Source organism: Trematomus bernacchii, unplaced genomic scaffold (genome assembly GCF_902827165.1).
Source record: "Trematomus bernacchii unplaced genomic scaffold, fTreBer1.1, whole genome shotgun sequence".
In the NCBI taxonomy this organism is placed as follows: Eukaryota; Metazoa; Chordata; class Actinopteri; order Perciformes; family Nototheniidae; genus Trematomus; species Trematomus bernacchii.
This window is the reverse complement of record NW_022987720.1, coordinates 18,515,698-18,537,868: the sequence shown is the minus strand read 5'-3', so window position 1 is coordinate 18,537,868 and position 22,171 is coordinate 18,515,698. Positions and strand designations below refer to the sequence as shown.

Below are 22,171 nucleotides of genomic sequence, written 5' to 3'. Positions count from 1 at the left end.
TGTCAACAGTTTCAAGAAGAGTTTTTGCTGCAGCATTGAGGGAAAGGAGGATTTGATTCAAATGTTCTATTTTTTACCTTTATGGAAAGTAGTTCAAAGTTGTAAAAAGGTATTCTGGAACAAGCTTATTTGAACTAGTTCATAAACTACTGAATAACAGATCACATGCTCTTTGTTTCTGGATCTGAAGGTATGTATAGTTATCATACAAATTGAAAAATTAGTCGTAGTAGTAATTCCCGATCTTACTTACGTAGGCTAAGTCATATTGGATAATTGTTTATAGCTTGATACATAAGCTTCACAGTTTATATATATATATCTACCCCACTACTAACGGCTTTGTTGTGAAACTGCAGTTTCACCAGATGTCATGATCCAACCCTATCAGGATGCATTCACCAGAAATTCAAAGGGTTAATCATTGACTTTAAACGTAATAACGGGATCTGTGAGAGCATGCATTTGTAACCAAGCTCATTGACTGAAAAGAAACGTGAGTCAGTGAAGGATTGGTACTGTAGTCATGTGTGCATAGCCTGAGGTAACCTTTACCCATTAACCTGTATTCTACTGATTAACCAACAACACAAAGGACTGCTTTGATTATTCTGTCTTTGTAGTGTTCTTAGCTCGCTGTTGTTATATTTCAGTGCCAAAGAATGCTGCTCTGAGGACAAGGAAATTGTAAAATTCAGATCAGGCTAACTTTGTTTCCTGGAAGAGGAAGGAAAATAAGACGTAAATAAGAGCAGATGGGACATATGTGTCAATAAAGACATTTTAAATGTTTTGATATTCATATTTCTTTATTATACAACAACATGACTGCGTGCAGATTTGAATACATTCTGTGACCATGTCATCAAACTGCCATTTCCAGCTTGGTTGACCTCGTCCCCCAAGAGAAGCAGTGGCATGACCTTTACATGTGGAGTTCAGGGCATCTTTGTTGAATTGCAGTGGGAGGAAAAGCTCTCTTGAGGGCAGAGGCAGAGTGGATTCAAAGTGTAAAGGGCACAATGAAACCATCCCACAGCACTGTTTCTTTTGGGAGCAGGCACATGAGTACGGGAATTAACACACAAATCAGATAAGCACACTGGACCGATCCAGAACTGGTTCTCATCAGACACGCTGTGTAAACGGGAACAAGTTCTATCCTTGGAAACACTGTATGATTGTTTGTTTGTTTACAATTTGAGTTTTTTAACTCATAGCAGATTTCAGAGAAGATGTTGTTCACTCCCACACACAGAAAAAATAACATAATATGGGCCGTTGTTCTGCACCCACATGAAGAGATCAAAAATGGGTCAAAAAGCCATTCCAAATACTAAACAAAGGAATTTTCCTCCTACAACTTATGGGCGTATACGGCTTCCACACAAATGCCAACAGACAATTTTAACTTGATGCCTCTGCAGGACAAATCTTAACCTTTAAGACATGCCCGTTCAATCGCGACAGATTTCATGCTAATTCCCCAAAAAGCTGGAAGAAAAAATGACTGCAGGTCCATTCAATGGCAGGCCAATAAACATTGAGAGGTAGTTTGCGGGTGTACGGAGAGGGTTTAGATTAGGAAGTAGACGATTCAAAAGCCTCTGCATCCAGTAAAAGTGTGCTGGATTCAGGGAACTTGCTCTAAATGCAAAATGCCAAACTTAAGGAAGTCATCATTTATGCAAAGAATACTATTTCAAAGATAAGAAAAGTGTTTGCATATGTTTCTACTGCAGGAAACTCAATTAACAAGCAGCCGGCACAGAACCATTCTCTTAATAAGAGTTGGAAAATACATCTGTGTTACTTATTCTACTGTAACAAAACCAAGGAAACATCCTAAACACTATGACCGCAAAAGAGTGATTTAAGTGTGTGTTCAGTTGAAAAAATACATTACACTATATGTGGCCAGTCTGTTCTGGGTGACATGAGATGACAGGCAAATGCTGACACCTAGTGGATTATGGGATACCACCTAACCACAGTGAGTCCAGGAGGAAGGTGGTTGGATCAATTTGACTGTTGATTAAATGGTGTGTGTATCTGAATGATTAATTGCTCACCTAGAGGCTTGCTGCATTCCTAATGAGTTTGTGATAAAGGTTGCGTTAGCTGCTGCTTAGCACAAAGAAACCATTGGGGCACATTTACCACTGTGTTCATTACACAATAAGTTCATTAATTGGCACTTCAGACTTTTCATTACTATAGTTGATATGATTTTTTTGTATTTACTAAATGTCGTCTGCCCTGATACTGTAGAAGCATGACTATGGCAATGTTTGTCTCTTTGTTGCAACACTTTGGTCAATTGAAATGGATTTTAGACATTCATGGTCCATAATTTAAACATCCTAAAGGCGTTGGTGAACCCTGTTTCTTCCATTGACAGGTCAGATTGAGTCAGTATTGATTTGTTCATTTGAAAGATGCTCAGATCAATGTTAAAGGAATCCCTTCATGTACCTGTTTAGCCTCTTTCCGCTCATTGTTTTGGTTTTTGGTTTCCGAACAGGCAGGGTTTTCTTTTTTCAGAAACCTCTGCACAATTCTTACCTGCACCAAATGGCAGAAAAAGAAAACACATCTTCTGGGTAAAATATGTCATTTAGATGCTTAAAGATTGGGATATCCCTCGGGGGGGGAAAAAAGAAATTGGACATTGTTAGGTTCAGGTTGCCAGAAACTCCAAATGATAGCGAAGGTTGCCCTCTGTCTGCTCTAGGTGTAAATAGGCAAATTGTTACTGTTTTCTATTTGCTGCTTGCAATTTTGTAGATTATTAAATTATAAATCAAACTAGGGAGTAAAGGATTCTGGCATCGAAGGAAGATTTTTTATGATTTTTTTTTACAGCTATTCAAAATGGGGAAATGTATCATTTTAAATCCAATTTGTCTTTGCTTTGTTAGCTTGCATTTTCTTTATTTATTATTTTCACTGCAGAGTCCTTTGCAACACACTGTGTTTTCATTACAGCACTGCAGTCTGCGCTGTTCAGGGGCTTCAGGGAATGCTTCGACATATAAATCCACATATAGAGAAATAACATTTTTTTTTGTCTTTGTTGGGTTGTATAAGCTTAAGCGGAGAATGTCATAAGGATTCAGGTGGTTTCTTGAATTAGATTAGCAACCATGTGTGTCATGGTTTATTGGGTTACCATGTCTCCTGAAAGCATGAAGCCAATACAGCTGCAACATCCACCCTCTGTGTTATTTCAAGGCAGGCAGACATGATGACAATTTCTCACTGACAATTTACTTCAGGCCCTACAGTATTTGCATTATTTGTTGGTTTCATTAACCTTTTTCGCCTCACATGGACTGTGGTTCCCGGTAATTTGGAATCGCTTAAGAAGGAATCTGCACAGCCGAGATAACAAAACATTAGGCTTCCACAGAAACACTTCTTCATTGTCCACTGAAATAAACCCAGTAATACAGAGTGGGAAGGAGAGAAGGTGATAAAGGTGAAGGGAAAGATAAAGCCATTTGTGTCCCGCTCACACACCTCTCTCTCCAAATCCCTTTCCCCTGGGTTATAGCTCACAGTGTTGTGCTGCTTTTATCAACAGGAAGTGGCACTTTACTACTCAGAGAGGAGAAAATGTGATTCATCCCTTCATATCCCTTCTGTCCACTCCTCTTTGGATCTGATTTCACACTGTTTACAATATGTGTTCACATCTTTATGTAAGGCAAGGCAAGGCAAGGCAAGTTTATTTATATAGCACCTTTCAACACAAGGTAATTCAAAGTGCTTTACAAAAATGGAAGACATTTTGAAAATGGCATTTAAAATCAGTCATTAAAAAGGAAAGATAATAAAATAAACATTAAAAGAAAAAATACATGGATAAAAGTTAAAAGTTACAGTGCAGTTTAAGATGTGAATAGTTCAATTAAAAGCAGCGGCAAAAAGAAAAGTCTTCAGCCTGGATTTAAAAGTAGTAAGAGTTGCAGCGGACCTGCAGGTTTCTGGGAGTTTGTTCCAGATATTCGGAGCATAATAACTGAATGCTGCTTTACCATGTTTAGTTCTGACTCTGGGGACAGAAAGCTGACCAGTCCCTGAAGACCTGAGAGTTCTGGATGGTTCATAATTTAGCAGTAGGTCAGACATGTATTTTGGGCCTAAACCATTCAAAGCTTTATAAACCAGCAACAATATTTTGAAATCTATTCTTTGACACACAGGAAGCCAGTGTAAAGACTTCAGAACAGGAGTGATGTGATCCACTTTCTTAGTGTTAGTGAGGACTCGAGCAGCGGCGTTCTGAATTAGCTGCAGCTTTCTAATAGATTTTTAGTGAGGCCTGTAAAGACACCATTGCAGTAGTCGAGTCTACTGAAGATAAAAGCATGGACAAGTTTTTCCAAATCCTGCTGTGACATTAGTCCTTTAATCCTAGATATGTTCTTTAGGTGATAGTAGGCTGATTTAGTAACTATTTTAATGTGACTGTTGAAACTCAGGTCAGAGTCCATGACTACACCTAGATTTCTGGCTTTATCTGTTGTTTTGAACATTGCAGACTGAAGCTCAGCGCTAACTTTTATACGTTCTGCCTTGGCTCCAAAAACCATTACCTCAGTTTTATTTTTGTTTAATTGGAGAAAGTTCTGACACATCCAGTCATTGATTTGTTCAATGCACTTACTCAGTGTTTGAATTGGAGCATAATCTCCTGGTGAAATTGTTACGTAAATTTGTGTGTCATCCGCATAGCTATGGTAACTTATTTTGTTGTTTTTCATTATCTGAGCCAGTGGTAGCATGTAGATGTTAAAGAGAAGAGGCCCCAAGATGGAGCCTTGAGGTACCCCACATGTCATATTTGTCAACTCAGATGTGTATTTACCTATAGAAATAAAGTTTTTTCTGTCCTTTAAGTAGGACTCAAACCAATTTAGAACTGTTGCCGAAAGTCCCACCCAGTTTTCTAGTCGGTCTAGTAATATGTTGTGGTCAACAGTGTCAAATGCAGCACTGAGATCTAATAATACTAACACTGAAGTTCTGCCACTGTCTGTGTTTAAGTGGATGTCATTGAAGACCTTTACAAGAGCAGTCTCAGTGCTGTGGTTTGGACGAAATCCTGACTGGAACACATCCAAACAGTTATTTAAATGCAAGAAGTTACTCAACTGTTGAAATACTACTTTTTCAATGATTTTACCTAGAAATGGCAGGTTTGATATTGGCCTGTAATTGTTCATTACTGAGGCATCTAGATTGTTCTTTTTTAAGAGCGGTTTAATGACTGCAGTTTTCAGGGCCTCTGGAAAAATACCTGAGTGAAGAGATGTGTTTACTATATGAAGTAGATCTGAGGCCATGCAAGGAAAAACATCTTTGAAAAATCCTGTTGGAATAATATCAAGGCAGCAGGAGGAGGATTTCAGAAGTTGAATAATGTCCTCTAAGTTTTTACCATTAATCTGATGGAATTGTGTCATGGTGTTTGAATTGATATTAGGTGGACATAGGGACAAAACATTTGCTGTACCTGATATAGAGGCACTGACTGCTTGTCTAATTTTCTGAATTTTGTCAGTGAAGAAGGAGGCAAAATCATTGCACGCCCTGGTGGATAGAAATTCAGAGGCTACTGACACTGGGGGGTTAGTTAGTCTGTCGACGGTAGCAAACAAGGCACGTGCGTTGTTTTTGTTTTTGGTAATGATGTCAGAGAAGAAAGACTGTCGTGCGTTTTTCAATTCCAAATTATAAAGGCCAAGTCTCTCTTTATAGATTTCAAAGTGAACCTGGAGATTTGTTTTTCGCCACCTACGTTCAGCTTTTCGACACTCTCTTTTTTCTGTTCTCACGGTCATGGCCTTTCTCCATGGAGATATTTTCTTGCTAATCACTTCCTTTACCTTAGTTGGAGCAATGGTATCTATAACATTTTTAATTTTTGAATTAAAATGATCTACTAGCTCATTTACTGAGATGTTAGCAGGGGCAAGTGTGGATGAGAAATTATGAGTAAACATTTCCCTAGTATTTTCAGTTAAATATCGCTTTGTGGTTACCTCTTTCTGAACATTTTTGTGAACAGAAATAGAGCTCTCAAAGAAAACACAGGAATGATCAGAGAGTGCAACATCAGTCACCACAACCTTTGAGATATTCAGACCCTTTGAGATAATTAAGTCCAGAGTGTGCCCCTTATTGTGCGTGGGCTCCGCCACATGCTGAGTCAGTCCATAGTTATCAAGAACACAAAACAGTTCTTTAGCCCCTCTGTCCTGGGGGTTGTCAACATGGATGTTAAAATCACCAACAATGATTAAACGGTCAAAGTCAATACACACTATAGACAGCAGTTCAGTAAAATCATCAAAAAAAAGCTTGCACAGTATTTGGGTGGTCTATAGATATTTAGGAACAGAGCTCGAGAGGAGCATTTCAGCTGAAGGGCCACATGTAGAGACATTATTTTATTTCTCGTTGCAAATGTCCAGACCCACTAAAGAGGTTTACCAGCTGTCCTTTTTCTCAGTTGAGTGGTGTGCAATACTATATAAATCAAGATACACATCATGCTGAAGGATGGTGATTATGATAAAACATTGAAACAAGTTGTTAGATTTCTTTTTTTTTGTAGCTGAAACACAGTTGTTTTAATGATTTTTAAATTGAACTTACAGTATATATTATATCGTTTCTGGTGGTCAAAGACATATGAGTGTATGAATAGTTAAACAGTGGCTACACAATATCTGGCACAGTATCATAGTTAAACATTCAAAATTAGTAATTGAAAGTATTATAGGGCAGAGAAAAAACACTGTTTCTGTTCATTTTTGGCACAAAATATGGCTTTAAAGATGTTGATAATTCTTAGTAATCTGAGACAAATCAATCAATACAATAAATAAAATCCAGAACTGTATAAATATCAATGATTGTGGCCTGTGACCTAAGATTTTCAATGACATAATTACTCTGTAGCTATGTTAGTTTGACAATAAAGAACCTTGAACCTTGAACCTTGATTGAAATACAGGTACATGCACTATAACAAGTTGTGTGTGATGCAACTAAAACATGACATAAAGCCTTCCCAACATACAGTAAGGTGAATAACAAATATATATATTGGTCTCTTCATGATTTTACTTAAGGCATGATAATGAAATATATGAAAAATGTGATTGGGCGGCCAGACCTATATAGGAGGTCTGGCTGACATTATGTAACTTTTAGTGCTCATGGATTTTTCTGGTAACAATAGATTAGGTATTTTCTTTGAAATCCTTTTATTAATCACATGCGTTACGTTCTGTCAAGTCTTGGGTCTCAAATCTTGTCAGTCCACTCTTCTCGACATTTCCTCTCTGTGATGTAGTACCGCGACTGTGCGTCATGATTTACGAATGTATCCTTGTGTGAGCTATTTCACCAATTCATCCCAGGAAATAAATGAACATGAGACACACTGATCTTCAATTTCTAGAATGATCCCATTACTAGTGGTGCTCACTGAGCAAGGGTTTAATTAACTTTCCAAGTGGCTCCCAGGTAAGAGAGAACACATTTTACACACGTTTTCTGTCCCTCTTCTGTTTATGAGACCACTCAATCCTCAGACATCACACACACACACACACACACACACACACACACACACACACACACACACACACACACACACACACACACACACACACACACACACACACACACACACACACACACACACACACACACACACACACACACAAATTAGCACATCATGAATATGTGACACAATCCCTAACAACAGCCGGTTAAACATAATATCAGGTTTTCCAAACCTAAAATGGCCAATTCATTTTATATCCTTCTTCACTACATAAATACATTGTTTTCATTGAAATGTTTTCATTCACTCAAGAAGTGTGTGTGCTCTGCATGTGTGACCATTAAAGAGGGGTTTCATCCCTCCGATTCTATTCTATTCTATTCATATCATTGCTCTCAACAAGGTCTAAATCTTACTGTGTACGCCATTCAGTAGAAAGATTGTTGCGCTTGGTGCAGTGATACATTCACTTTTTACATCTGTTTTTCAGTGTAAGCCCCATGGCTGATATCAGAATAGTCGTCCTTCAGATATTATCGCTTAAGAAAATAACATGGTTTATTACCTTTACATACAGTATTAGTTGTGCTTTGAATGTGGTAAAAGACCTATGCACATAAGGGTTCAGTTAGTTCTATGAACTCAGAGGGAGGATATGATATATATTATATTACAGTAACTCATAGCTACTAATGGAGAAAAAGCTACAGTATAATGGCCCGCAGAGGTTTCTTGAAGCGAGCTCAAGCAATGCCACTTAAAAATGAATAAAAAGTATTTGAAAAATCACACAGAGAAGCTAAATGCCTCATTAAGCTGGGTATTACATACAGTTCAAAAGGCTCTTTTACAGTGTAACATTGAACCAAAGGCAATTTAAAGAGCCTTCTTACAAGGCAGAGAATTGATGTATGACTGTATTGAGCGATTGCCTGTTTGGGAGTTTAAGAAATTGCAGCCCAAGGAGAAGTTGGAAAAAAGAAAAAGAGGAAATCTGATGGAAGCAGGGTTGTGCTCCCATAATAAATTCTTAAAACTGATAGCCTAGAGGTTGTCAAAGTCAAAATTACAGAACTCTGTCAAGGACAAGGGCAGAAACTTAAGAGTGATGGCTTAGCACCAAGTTTGTTCTTCTGCCAGAGTGGATTGAATTATTATGTTCCGTTAAAGTTTAATGGGATTTCAGCAGCCTTAATATAAAAAGGGGGACTGCAAGATGAGCCACGGTGCTTTACTCCTTCCTTTATAGTTTTCTGCTCTCTGTACCAACTGAGACGGGATTACAAGGCAGGTCGCTGCCAAATAAACAGCTGAGTGGACACAATGTTTCTCGGTTCAGTTTTGATTCACTGGCTGAGGCACGTTAAATCATGTTACAAATCACTCCCAGGCAGACATAAGCACACCTTTTAACGCAATAGCATCGCTGCCATGAGCAAAGACATTAGCACTGCTTTTCCCCATGAGGTTTAATTTAAAAGTAGTTAGTCCACATATTGGGATGAAAAATCCCTAAAAACACAAACTGTTGAAAGTGCACCTAACATAATGCATCACCTCAATATGTTCATGCATGATTACATTTATTTTTCCCCTGAGCCTTTTGAAAAGGAAAAATTGAAATGTTTTGATGAGTCACTTTTAAAGGCAGTTTATAGAAAACATTTTGATCCTAGATAAACACCTGCTGAATTGAGATGTCTAAGTTGTTGATAGGTGTTTATTTTTTATGAAACAGGAACACTCATGTGGTAGACCTTATCAAACATGTTCAATGGATAAACGATTTCTCATTTTACTTGTATAATTTGCTTCAACAACATTTTAAAGCCACAATGTGCAGACTCAGATACTATGAACAACTACAGTAATGTTAAAGCCTGGATGTCAGGGATGTTTATGGATGCCAACGTATTGGATGAGGATAATTATCTAATGATACCTATGGAGTTTTCCTCGAAAACAACAATGCATGTTTCTCACCATTTTAGATGGATTCCCCCATCAGATGCATTTTCGATGCTTTAGAGTCTGCATTGTTTGCACTGCCATGATATTGTTTTTCACCTCAAGCATATGCCCACATTGCTTTTCTGTCTGGCCTTACTCATGATGTGATTCATTAACATTCAGAGGCAGGCAATCACAATTAAACCCATGCTGTATTTGAGAAATTGAGTTGTTGTCTCACACTTGAATTGTGAACAGAACACATACAACACATAAATGGTCTTATTGTCTCAAAACACAAACAATCTTTAAGACATGTTGTACAATGCAATTACAGAGTGTGTCACTGACATTTAATAGCATTACATCAAAAATGACACCAACACAATACATTTGACATCAATACATATATCAATAATATATATAGTTATATTTCTTCTTTTTTCTTCCAGTATGCAGAGAGAAGTCTCATGCATATGAAAGGACAACACAGACAGACTAATACAACATCTGGCTGTTAACTACTGCAAAGCATGCAGCAACACGTGCATACATTAAGTACGGCTGAAAACAACTTGCAGCACCCTCAGGAGCGCACTTATCTTCAGCCCTGCTTCCATTATTTATGCATTCACCAGTAAGATGGGTATACAGTAGGAAGTTTGTTAAGCAGAAGGCAAAAACTAAAATGTTCAATAAAAGTCACAAGCCAACATTGTACATCAACCAAACGCCAACTGCTTTTCAAAAGCTGTAATATGCAAATTGGATATACCACATGGATCAACAATGCAACAGCTGTTCTATCATAACATACTATACCATTCCTGGCTGTGTGCCAGAGCCTATACAGTATGGGGATGAATTGCCTGTCTGGTGGTTATCTGCTGCAGAATCAGCAATGTTTTCACTTGAATGAAATATCTTTATTCACTGATATAGCCCATTTAAAAGCAGTATAAGTATAGAGTAGGTGTGGACCTTGTCCTCAAAAGATTTATAAAGCAAGTGTCAAAAAGGAAATTATCCCATACAACTTCATTCTCCTTTTAATTGCGTTCATATTGCAGGGCAGTGAGTTTGCATTTGAGTCGTAGGTGAAGCTGCTCTCTGTGATTTACAATCGTATTTCAAGACACATCTCACAGAAAACCTCCTGCTGAATTCAGTGTGATCCGTACACTCTGCTGTTTACAGTGTCATTGGCATACAAATGGAATCTAGCAAAAAAAGGTGGAAATGACTGAAAAACCCTACAAAGCAACATTCAAAGGTAAGCCTCTTTGTTATGTTTGTGCGGACACATTTATAATATCCTTTTGGACTGGCACAATGGACATTAAATAATAGCGAGAGGATGACAGGCTGTCTTCACAATGAGCCAGTGAAAACTGCGCACCTTTTCAGCATCAATATGGTTGCAATTATGTAAATCCAGCTTGTATCTTCATTGTGTTGCCTCTTCCCTTGACCCCCTGGTGATATTACAATTATCTTTTTAATTTGTTCAATACATTTCAGTACAACAAATAAATAAAGAACCATGTTGTTGGTTGCAAAATGCACATGAGCATTAAAAACATCTATCTATAACATGGCAATGGCTACACCAGAGTCCAAGCGCCCCTTCATCTGAGTGATTCGAGCAGCTAGCAGGAGCAGCAGGCCAGTGGCCACCTCCAGGCTGTAGGAGAGCCAGGCTGTTGCTAAGGACCAGCCGAAGGACACGTTCACATGGGCGAGGTTCTCTGGAGACACCATCTGCTGGATCTCCTCCATGGCCAGGTTTGAGTATTTGATGTAGATGCAAACCCCAGAGAGTGTACAAATACCTATGAGTGCACAGAGACAAACAGATGGAACCATTAATAAAACCTCACAGATTTTAACTCACCTGTAACATGGAAATGGTTCAATCTTGAGTAATGATGATGAAGACCCTTAAACTGCCTCGTCAATCACCATAATCCTCATGATGTATTCAACCTCAGAGATTCTACAATGGTGTCACCTAGGTGATAATGCATTAATAAGTAAATCATCTTTTCCCAACATACTTGACTCAATTGATGGTGTTAAATAATATAGACTTAAAAACCTTAATGAGTAACTATTAGTAATAATAAACTTTATGTGTATAATAATAATACACTTTATTTGTATAGCAACTTTCATACACAAAGCAGCCCAAAGTGCTTTACAGAAAACACAACAACAATATTAAAATAAATACAGAACAAGATAAAACATCTACAGTGATCCTAATGAAACGCCCGTGAATTAAAGCTGACAAGAAATTGAAATATGTTAAAATAAAACAATTTTAAAAAGAAAATAAAAAATGTAAAATAAAAGCAAAACAGAAAAAATACAGTAAAACATGGACAATGATACTAGTGAGAATTGAAAGTTAACCCAAATGAAAAGCCATATTAAAAGTAGAATCTCAAAGTTGAAGATTAAAGCCACTTCAAGAAATACGATTCTCATGGATGTGCAAATTAATCCAGCAGGGTACTTTTCAATTGTTACGATCATTTACTGTTCTTTTTTCATTTACTCTGTCTTGATTAAAAATGGCTGTGCTTTCAAAAACAACTAATCAATAAGATTCAACCCAACTTTATTTACATAGCACTTTAAACCTCCAGACCAAAGTGCTGTACAGTTACCGAGTAGTCACCACTACATGCTCACATGTGGCACCACGGAGGCCAGATCACAACTCTCATCTGCTGCAATCAACCCTGGGCAATTATAGCAATCGGAGAGAAAAAATCAACACTGAGTTTGTTTCTCAATGCCTCTCCTGTAGTGTGCGTAATTGGCATGTAAGCACAATTGGTAGGAAGGTAGAGAGGGGAAAAAAGAAAGAAATGTTAGCAAGTACAAATGTCATGAAAAGTGCTTTGGGAGGCATACAGGGTTCTCCATTTTTATAAATAGTTTGCCATTTCTTTTCACATAGTCTTAACAAGTAGCCTACCAAGGACAACTTGTATTTCAATAAGACCTTCTGGGTCAAATAAACTTTGGATACATACATCAGCATAGACTAAACGTAATGTTGTTAAACTACAGTGGTAATTGAAGTCTGCTGGTAGCAAATGAAGTAATTCCATCGATTTGTACAGACACTCAGGAACACTGTCTGTCTTACACTCAGTTGCTCATTGATTAGCGCTTCGTATGGGCGCATGCATCAGACATCAGCCTGGATTCTCAAACTCCACTACATCAATGAAGGTAACTAGCTGGAGGCATTGCATGTTTTTCATTTAAAAAATATATAATCTTCAATCATTGGCAGAGGGAAATTAGCTTCCCTAAATCACTGTTTGTTTTCTCTCTTGGCTAGTTTGTGTTTTGGCAGCAAGCTCTAATGAATTTGTCAAAGTCACTGATATAAAACCAGAGCTTATTGTCTTTAAAGTAATAGTATCATCTTGTGCAGGGATTCAAGTGAGATATCACTCTCATATTTGTCCTTCAAGTATGAAGCTAGACTAGAGCAAGAATATAAGCATAGCATTAAGATTATAAACAGAGGGAAAAGGCTAGCATTGCTCTGCCCAAATATGGTAGAGAATCTGCCCATTATCACCTCTTAAAGATCACTTATTGATACATCTTTGATATACATAATGGACGGATACAAGGGGCTTTCCTTAATTATTCCTTTAAATGTGTAGGCCCTTCAAGTCTTAGTATCCACACAAGATAACCTGTCTTCCAAGGGAAGGAGAGTTGCAGTGAATGGGCAAACCCATCAGGGAGAGAGGGCTGGATCTGCTTGTCCTGGTGCAAGCAATTGAGCAAAAGAGTCTGAGGCTGCAAGAGGTACCAACTGATACTGCTTTATCGCTGATTTTGCAAAAGCACTGAAGTCAACATTTTCCATATTGTTCTGATCCAATGTATGGAAATACATGAGGTAGAAAATAAGTGATTTATCAGTGTTAAAAGTTGAAAGTTATTTAATGAAACTCTAATGAATCTGAATTACTTCTCGTCTATTACCTCTCTTGTTGGACTAGATTGTAAGAGATGTTTTTCTGACGAAAGCAGGTCTCAAGACTTAAAGTTCTCTGAAGCACAGCACCAGAAGAAAGTTAATTTGACTTGGTATGACCACCAAATACAATGAACAAACCATTGGGGGGTTGTGAGCTACGACTACATCCTATACTGTAGGTTACTTCTCTCAATGCCATTTTTTTATATTCCTTTGCAGTAGGACCCTAATCTAGAGGTAGAGAGAGATATGCATGGGGGATTGTTGCATTATTCCACACTGAGAAGGATGCCTTCTTTCCAAAAACCTATATGAGAATCACTTAGTTGGAATATCCTTTTGATGATCTACAGAAATATATCAATTTGCATGCTATAATGCTTGGTGTGTACGTTAGACATCTGTTTGTCTGGTTCTGGTTAATCTTAACACTTTGAATTTAAACCTCACCAATGTGGATGTTTTTAAACATTGGACCAGCCAATATGAATACACTTTAGGAGTATTTTGCTTTGCATTACCCTTTTTTCTTTTAACCATGGATCGAAGGCAGCTAAAGTTGAAGCGTGTGGATGCTTGCAGGTGCTTGGATGTACAGATGTGGATAGGACATTTGGTTAAAAGATTAAATAAGCAGTCTCTGCTGTGTGACATCAAAGGCTCGGCCTGTCAGCAGAGATGGCGAAGTATATAAAATAATACCATCATCTACTTCTGTGACAGATTCATGCATTCGACTGGATCGAGATTCAAACTCATTCCCTTGGAGCTTGGACCTAATCAAATGCTTTCTTTGATGGATATTCTATTTATCGTGACGGTTCAACAGCTGAACCCTTCAAAGTGAAGGAGAAAAAGCGCTGTTTCTATTACTGTATTGCTGATTGAAAGCATAACCTTGGACTGCCATTTAAGGAACGGTTGGGCAGATTGGGTCTCCCGACTGTGGAGACCAAACGTAGGACATTTTGGTGATTTGAGATTAACGGGACAATGCTTTGTGTGATGCGCTTAATATCTCTAATTGAATGTTTATGTGATTAACAAAAAGGTTTGTGATATTTTTTTTATAGGGACACAATTTGGAGCAGACTGAGACAGGATAATGTGCCCTGATGATCCAAGGGCAAAGTCTGACTGAATCTTTTAATCAAGAACAAGCGCTTCTGCAATTTTGTTTAGCAATCTATCCACATGCTGCGATCAGTAATGATAATAATGTCCATGTCCATAGTGAGAATGTTGGATGGTTTCATCTGAAATCATGTTCAGGGTTATTAGGAACAGGCTTGCAATTATGTTTTATACTATGCAAATCTGTCAAGATAATACCAGGAATTCATTGTCAGTACTGTAGATCATACATACCAACGGTTTTCATTCACACCTTTCTAGTGTTAGATAAAGGGTGTCACAACTGGGATTTAGCAAATGGGAGTTTAAGCTCTCACAGTCGTTTTTGCTAGTATACTGTGATTGCATCCTTTGTCTATTCACAACCTGTGACAGATTGAATACAACGTCTTGAATCTGTCTTGTCTTTCTCATTATTTCCCGATAAAAACACCATTTCCCCCTTCATATAACAGTTTGATCAGAAAGATCATTACCTGACTCCGATGGGATTTTAAATGTCGGCTCCACACTGAAATATGTATTAGAAGCTGCAGATTCAACTTATAACAAACCTCGCCAGTCCACTGCAATATATAATATCGACACAACACTAATCATTGTTTTCTCATTGCCCCTTACTGGGTCAACTCTGTGGTGTGGTTACAAAGATTTCGAGACTTTTAAAAGGAGATATGCACGTTATACTGTTTTGAAAACATGGGATCTTCAGCCTCCAGAATATGTTAAACTAACTGTATGTTGTCCACACTGTCTTATAAGAAGTATTTTGGTATAAAGGTGGCTGTATTAAGGCACTCGCACTATCAAGACATATATTGTTATATTCAGCCTGGCTTTATAGCATGAAACTTCAGTCATGCATAAATATTGATCCATTTCCTTTGTTTTTCCTATACTATTTCAATATCCTAGGAGATGTGTGTTATTTATGACATGGCTTTATGGAAATAAACATGTTCTGTTTTAAAACTGCCATTTAACGGTCAACATGGAAACGGTAAACTTGGCCAAAACACATATTCATAAATTGTATCAAAAACGGTTTTCATCTCATTTACATTTACAGTTGTAGTAAAAAGTAGAAGCCATTCAGTTATATCATCATCCATCAAATAGTTGTTATGGGGATATTGAAGTGAGTATACAAATCAATTTTTTCCTTCATTGTATCTCCATTCACTCTGGAATCGTAATAGCAATAGGCTTACTAACAATTAATGCAGAAAAGCCTTACGTTTGACGGCCATTCCTGATCAGTTTTTGGTTTGTTATTGTTTTAAGTGTTCATTAATGTGCATTGTCCCTGCTAAATAAATGATTAAATTGTAAAAAATTGGAGGCCATGCCTTAAGAGATTAAGTCAAACAAATAAAACAACAGAGCAATCAGTTAGAATTGTCAAGGTTAACACATACATGCACAAATGATGTGCAAATTGTACTGCCCACACAATATCTTATGCTTTACATATTACATACTGACAAAACCGTCAGTCACCCCACACACAGCTATGCATGTAATTGCCACAGGCTCAGAGAAGAAAATAAATCTGTGGGGACTCACTGCAGAAGAGAAAGTAGGAGGCAGACCCAGCCAGCAGGTTGGGACTGCAGGCCAACGAACTGACGAGGCCAAAGATCCAGCCGAACACCAGCAGCACCAGGCTGAGGGGCAACATGATGACCACCACCTTGTGCAAGCCTGCAAACACACATTCATGTACAACACATAACCTTTTACTGTGCCTTTATGACTTTTAGACTGTACTGTGTCTTTGTTCTGTACTGTGTCTTTGTTCCTGGCGTTAAAGTGCCTTAACGCCAGGTCTACTAGATATACTGCTGAGTGCATGCAATCAATTTCACTCAAAGCAATTTTCCGATTATTTTCTACCATTTTGGGGAGCAATTTGGAGTTGAGTATGAAAATCAACAAAAATAGTCTTGAGACTTGCTTAACATAGCTTCTGTCACTGTGGACAATTTATTTCTCTATTTGATTTTCAAAGTTGCAAACAGGGACTTACAAATGCTTCATCCTTTGTAAAAGAATATTTGTGTTTGCTGAAGGTATTTCTTGTTGATTGGATTTTCCGACAGCTTATTGCTGCTTGAAAATGTCATTTCTTCAGCAGCCCCCTATAAATAACTTTTGTCAGGAAAAACTCATTATATACTGCCATTTTACAAACAAAACCACTCACCAAGAAGGTGCCTTTCCGCTTCTGACAGACTGGACATGTTTGCTGTGAAGGAAGGGATGACGGAGCTCTTGTTCGCCCCTGAAAAAGTCAAGGGAAAAGGTTACACATAACAAGACATGTGGACAAAAAGGTCTGGCAAGAACTGCTACCAAACACCAGCTTTATCCAAGAATTGTACAAATAATGATCAACATATTTAAAAATTCAAAACATTAGATTTTTAAATAAAAATAACCATTAACGATGTCTCTGTATGACACATATTTACCCACCCCCTGCATATGTGACAGTTTGGCACGTCTTCGCAGTTTCTGCTTTTGTGAGCTAATCCAGTGCATACCATAACAACAATTGTGTCAGTGCTTGTTCCAGGGTTATTTCACTGGTTTAATTACTTGGCATTTAGTGTGAACTATGGGTGGCACCAGCAACACATTGGACACATCTGGGACCTCAAACAGTGCAGCCAACAAGCAGATTATATTGAAGCTGTGTCAAACTAATTACCGTAAAATATATTGGAAGTTTCCTGCATGTTCGTCTGCAGCTGTCTGTAGGGGCGTCTACAGATTTGAGCTGGGTCGCTGGAATAAACACTCTATGAAGTTGATTAGAGCCACTTATTGAGGAGGGTCACATTGTGATTTTCTCTGTTTTTCACTCATTTTGTGATTGTTCGTTGAATCTGATTGAATAAATCTCACAGTCATTTTTCCAAAAGACAGAAATGAACGAATATATTCTGAAATGCATTAGCACACGCATGTTTGTGTGTGTCTGTGTTGTGTATGTATGTTTTGTGTGTGTGTGTGTGTGTGTTCATGTGGTTATGAGCATTGTGTATGATTTGGTGGTTGGCAGTGTATTGGGGCCAAACAAAAAAAAATGTTTAGGACAACCAAATCAAAAGGCATACCAAATTCGTGGCCTGTCTTTTCTTATTTATTTTTCCAAGCTAAAAGCACTGGCACGTCAACTCTTCTGTCCCTTAGTGTCACACAACTAGGATTCACTGCAAACTGTTTTGTCACTTACAGCTGATTAATCAGGAAGAAATCAAGGATAATTCTGCTGTGAACTGATGCTGACAATTGACATGGTAACCCAGCAACATGAGAAAGACACCTATCCATGAACAATGTGGCATCACATGTAATAAATCCACAGTATATTATTGATTTCTATTCTTTTTTTGTCAACAGCAGAGACACTGACAGTGTCATCAACTGTGAGAACAAGCGGTGTACGCACAGCAGTGTCAATGCCACATAATAAAGGTATCTCAAAAGGACCTCAGGTGAGAAGCACCGCAAAAGTTATTCTGGAAAAATTAGGGCACAATCAGATTTTACAGCTCACACATAAACCTGCTTGAGTATAAGGATTTACACAGTCTAACCTAAAAGCTCTTAAAAACTGTAAACTACATACGCTTAAGGAGTTGACATACCTTCATTAATTCTCCACAGTCCAGAATGGGAACTCATATCGTCTGGACATGAGCAGTTGGGTTTATTCACATCGATAATGTACCAGTAATCAGTCCCAATAGCCACAGCGAGGAGGCTAAAGCTTAGAAAAGCTGTAAATCCAGCAGCGAGAACCACCAATCCGTACCTCATTGTGTACAAACCACACGCCGAGCGCAGTTTCTCTTATAGTGTCCAATTTTTATATTCGTCTACACTGCATTCCGTCTCGATGCTCTAAGATGTGCGATGCGTAAAACCTCTCCCGGTGTAACCTTCCCTGTAAAATGTTGGTTTTCCATGGCAATCACACTCGTAATACGTAGTTCCAGATGTAAACACAGCAAAACAGAGTTCATTAATGAAAAACTTAAAAGAAAAACTAAAATTATGAGAAGAGAGATGCGTCTCTCCCCGCACGCACACAGACTGTAGTGCCTTGCACAGTGGCGGAGCCAGGACATTTTCAGTGGGGTGGCCAGGATGGAACCAGTGATCATTTTTGGGTGGTATTGAAATCACTATTATATGAACATAAAATAAGGGGTTATTTAAGGCACCTACAACACACCTCTAAATTATTTGGGATTAAGCTAGTGGTGGAATAGATCAAATAATATTCAGTATATCTAACTATTTTTTTCGTATTTCCGCAGGCAAAGTAACAACGAAGCTTACATTATACAAATGTAATGCAATATACAGACTGTTTAGCTTATGGTGATCAGCAGCACTATGAGCTCATTCTCTCAGTGTATCATCAGGAATCCAGAGACACACACACATCATTTAAATAAGTTAAAATTATTATTAGTTTAAATTATAGGTTAAGAATAAACATCTTAAAGTAAATCACAATAAACAATAGCCCTTCACCCTGTAAGGCCCCCGGTTGTAATTTTACAACATTACTTTAAGCTATCCAAAAATTTAGTAAATGTTTTTGTTTTTTTAAAAGACTACATTTACAAAGTCAAAAGGTCCTTTTGTTCAGCCTCACTGCTATTGGGTAGTAAATGTGTTTATAGGTCCTGCCCTCTGGCCATACATATAAGACTAACATTCCTGACAATAGATCTCAATAGTCATCTTTTATGGTGTAAATGCCTTTTTAATAATAACATTTTTGAATGAAATGAGATGTTAGCTTTTTGATTTATATATATATATTGTATTCCAGTCTCCCTTCAGATATGTTAAGTGGCATGTCATTCAACACAATGCTGCTCACCTCCTTCAGTTGGGAGACAAGCTGGTTCAGGTTCAGCATTATGGGGGGACAGGGCTGTTGAGCCTAAAGATGGATCTGTTGGTACTGGCACCAGGGGCAGGGACAACTGATTTAGTATGAATAGCTGCTAAAAATCAACGTGCATTTGTTAAAGGTAGGGTAGGTAAATTTGAGAAACCGGCTCGAGATCGCTAGAATTTGAAAATACACAACCGGAGAAAATCTGCCACTTCCTTATAGAGCCCCTCCTCCAACACACACGAACGCGCCATGACCAATGAGGGCACGAGATAAGTTTGTGCACAGATCGAAGGCTGACAGGCAGTTAGGCCATCCAGTTATTTTAGCCGGGCCGGCTAAAATGATTGGTCGTACTTTTTACAGTACTACGGCTTCCACAGATGACATTTTTTAATGGATTTTTTGTCAAAGCACTTAAGATATTCATTGCTATCGGGATGTTAAGAGCATTCCATGGAATATAACACAAAGTATTATGATGCAAACTACATCCGCCCACAGTTAATGTCTAATTATTTGGTATAAGAGGAAATAGAGGCATGCTGCAGTGACAACAAACCATACACTGTGGGGAGTCCAACCTTTCACTACCCATACAACAGTAAGCTCAATGAAACAGCAGCCACCGATGAGGTAAAAACCGAGGCAAACAAATAAATCTAAGCACATTTCCATATGTACTAACACTCAATAAACAAACACAACAGTACTGACATACTGAACACAATTAAGAATTTCGGTTGGCATTATGTCATTCAACAGTCATTTAAAATACTTACCTTTTGTACTTTATGAGCACTTATTTACCGTAGACGTCATACCGAAAATGTCCGGTAGGAGGAGCAGCCATGTGGCAGCTTGGATAGTTGACGTTACGCACATCTGAGTCCAAATGAAAAAGAAAATACAACATGAGCATATTGCTGTGTTGGAAGCTATCCAAAAGCGACGGGACGTTAGCCAAGCAAATGTTTAAAAGTCCCGAATAGATCCGGTATTGTGATATGAGGAACGATACCGTAAAACTGTGGAGAGAGACAGTTTGTGAGACACGCACTGATGGAACTGCCGAACTAGCTAATTTAGCACCAGTCTTTCAGGTAAGTGTTTAACATAAAACCTCCAGGAGATGTTGTTCTTTTTCTCAATGAACCAAGTAATAACAAATAATAATCTTAATATCAAAATGCAAACGCACTGATAGTACAGCTGAGTTCAAAACATTTAGCATTCAGCTCTAAGTTAATATACCGTAGAGGCACCGTGTGGATAGGTCCATCTGCCTGGCACATTTTAAACTATCCATTGAACCCACAGTATTTTTGGTAAAACTGCCCATGCTCTGTCAAGTTGAATGGGGACCTACAACAAGGCAACCAATTCTCATTGGACTGGACTCTGACTTACTCCAGGATATTTTGAAGCCTTTCCTGTGTAGGTTTATGGCTTAAAGTTTTATGGTGTCCTCTTCCTGAATAATAAATCTTGCCCTGTTCTCTTGCAGACTGCTTCAGGGTTTCCTCTTCCTCTCCGCTAGAAAATGATGTATTGACAATGTTTTCAATTGCAGTAATATATTGATGGTATTTGATTTAAAACTGTGATGTAAAAGGCACACAAAAGAAGAGTAGATTTCAACAGCTAACCCTTTTAATTGATCATGTTCAGTGAGGTTTCACACTTTGAGGTGTAATTATTCTTCTTGTTTAATTGAAGCAAGCGGATGTTTGAACTGAACTCGCAGTGCACAGGTGTAATGTTTTTTTTTTAAACTGCAATGTAAAAAACCTTTCTACTACAGCTGGAGAGGTGTAATAGGAACAAGCTGCAATGTCTGCAGATTGTCTTGGAAATGGCCATAACTTGTATCACTTAATCCAAGTAGTGTCATTGTGTTGGTTAATTATTTGAACCCTAGTTTAAAGTCATCCCTGAACATATGGTAATTTAAGTGAGCTTTATATAATGTCATTCAATTTGATAGGGATGGGAATCACCAGGCTCCCCACGATACGATACTATCGCGATACTTAAGCCACGATACGATAGTATTGCGATTCTACGATATGCTAAGTATTGCGATACAATATATTGCTATATATTTACATCTTTGTTTTGATTAACTTCCTGCCGATCCCACTTTCTTTACCCATGGCCATGACCGCACAAGAAAAAGCTCAGCACCATTTAGTGAATTGAAAAATAAATTGTTACCAAAAACCTGAAATTTGGATTTGCAATATGAGTAGTTTATATAATAAAATATCGATACTTGGCGTCTGTGTATCGATACAATATCGCCACGCAAAGTATCGCAATACTATGCTGTATCGATTATTTCCAGCACCCTTACAATCTGAAAAGCTTGTGTGTGCAACCGGACGCAGCAGGATGAAATATTTGAAATGTAGTTATCCTTGCTGTGTTTAAAGTATTAGCACTGTGATGCAATTGGAAGTGGATGTGCGGCTAGTTTAAAGCAACCCTCTAGCATACATGCCCATAAAGTAAATCTACACATTATCATTTGACAAAATTCGCTGCCCAGTCCTCTTAAATT

The 22,171-nt window shown here is 38.0% G+C and overlaps 1 protein-coding gene across 2 annotated transcripts; it reads right to left on the bottom strand.

The window, feature by feature from the left end:
• Positions 1-9,516: 9,516 nt before the first annotated feature.
• Positions 9,517-20,530, bottom strand: LOC117492756 (transmembrane protein 235). 2 transcript variants are annotated; one of them, XM_034143138.1, is made up of 4 exons: positions 20,419-20,530; positions 16,891-16,968; positions 16,251-16,388; positions 9,517-11,367 (listed from the first exon to the last, which is right to left on the bottom strand). In XM_034143138.1, exons 1-4 carry the CDS (start codon positions 20,528-20,530, stop codon positions 11,123-11,125), a joined length of 573 nt encoding a protein of 190 aa, XP_033999029.1. In that variant the 3' UTR covers positions 9,517-11,122. The 2 variants fall into 2 exon arrangements, with proteins under 2 accessions (XP_033999029.1, XP_033999028.1); XM_034143137.1 differs by lacking the exon at positions 20,419-20,530 and adding an exon at positions 18,341-18,637.
• Positions 20,531-22,171: the final 1,641 nt, after the last annotated feature.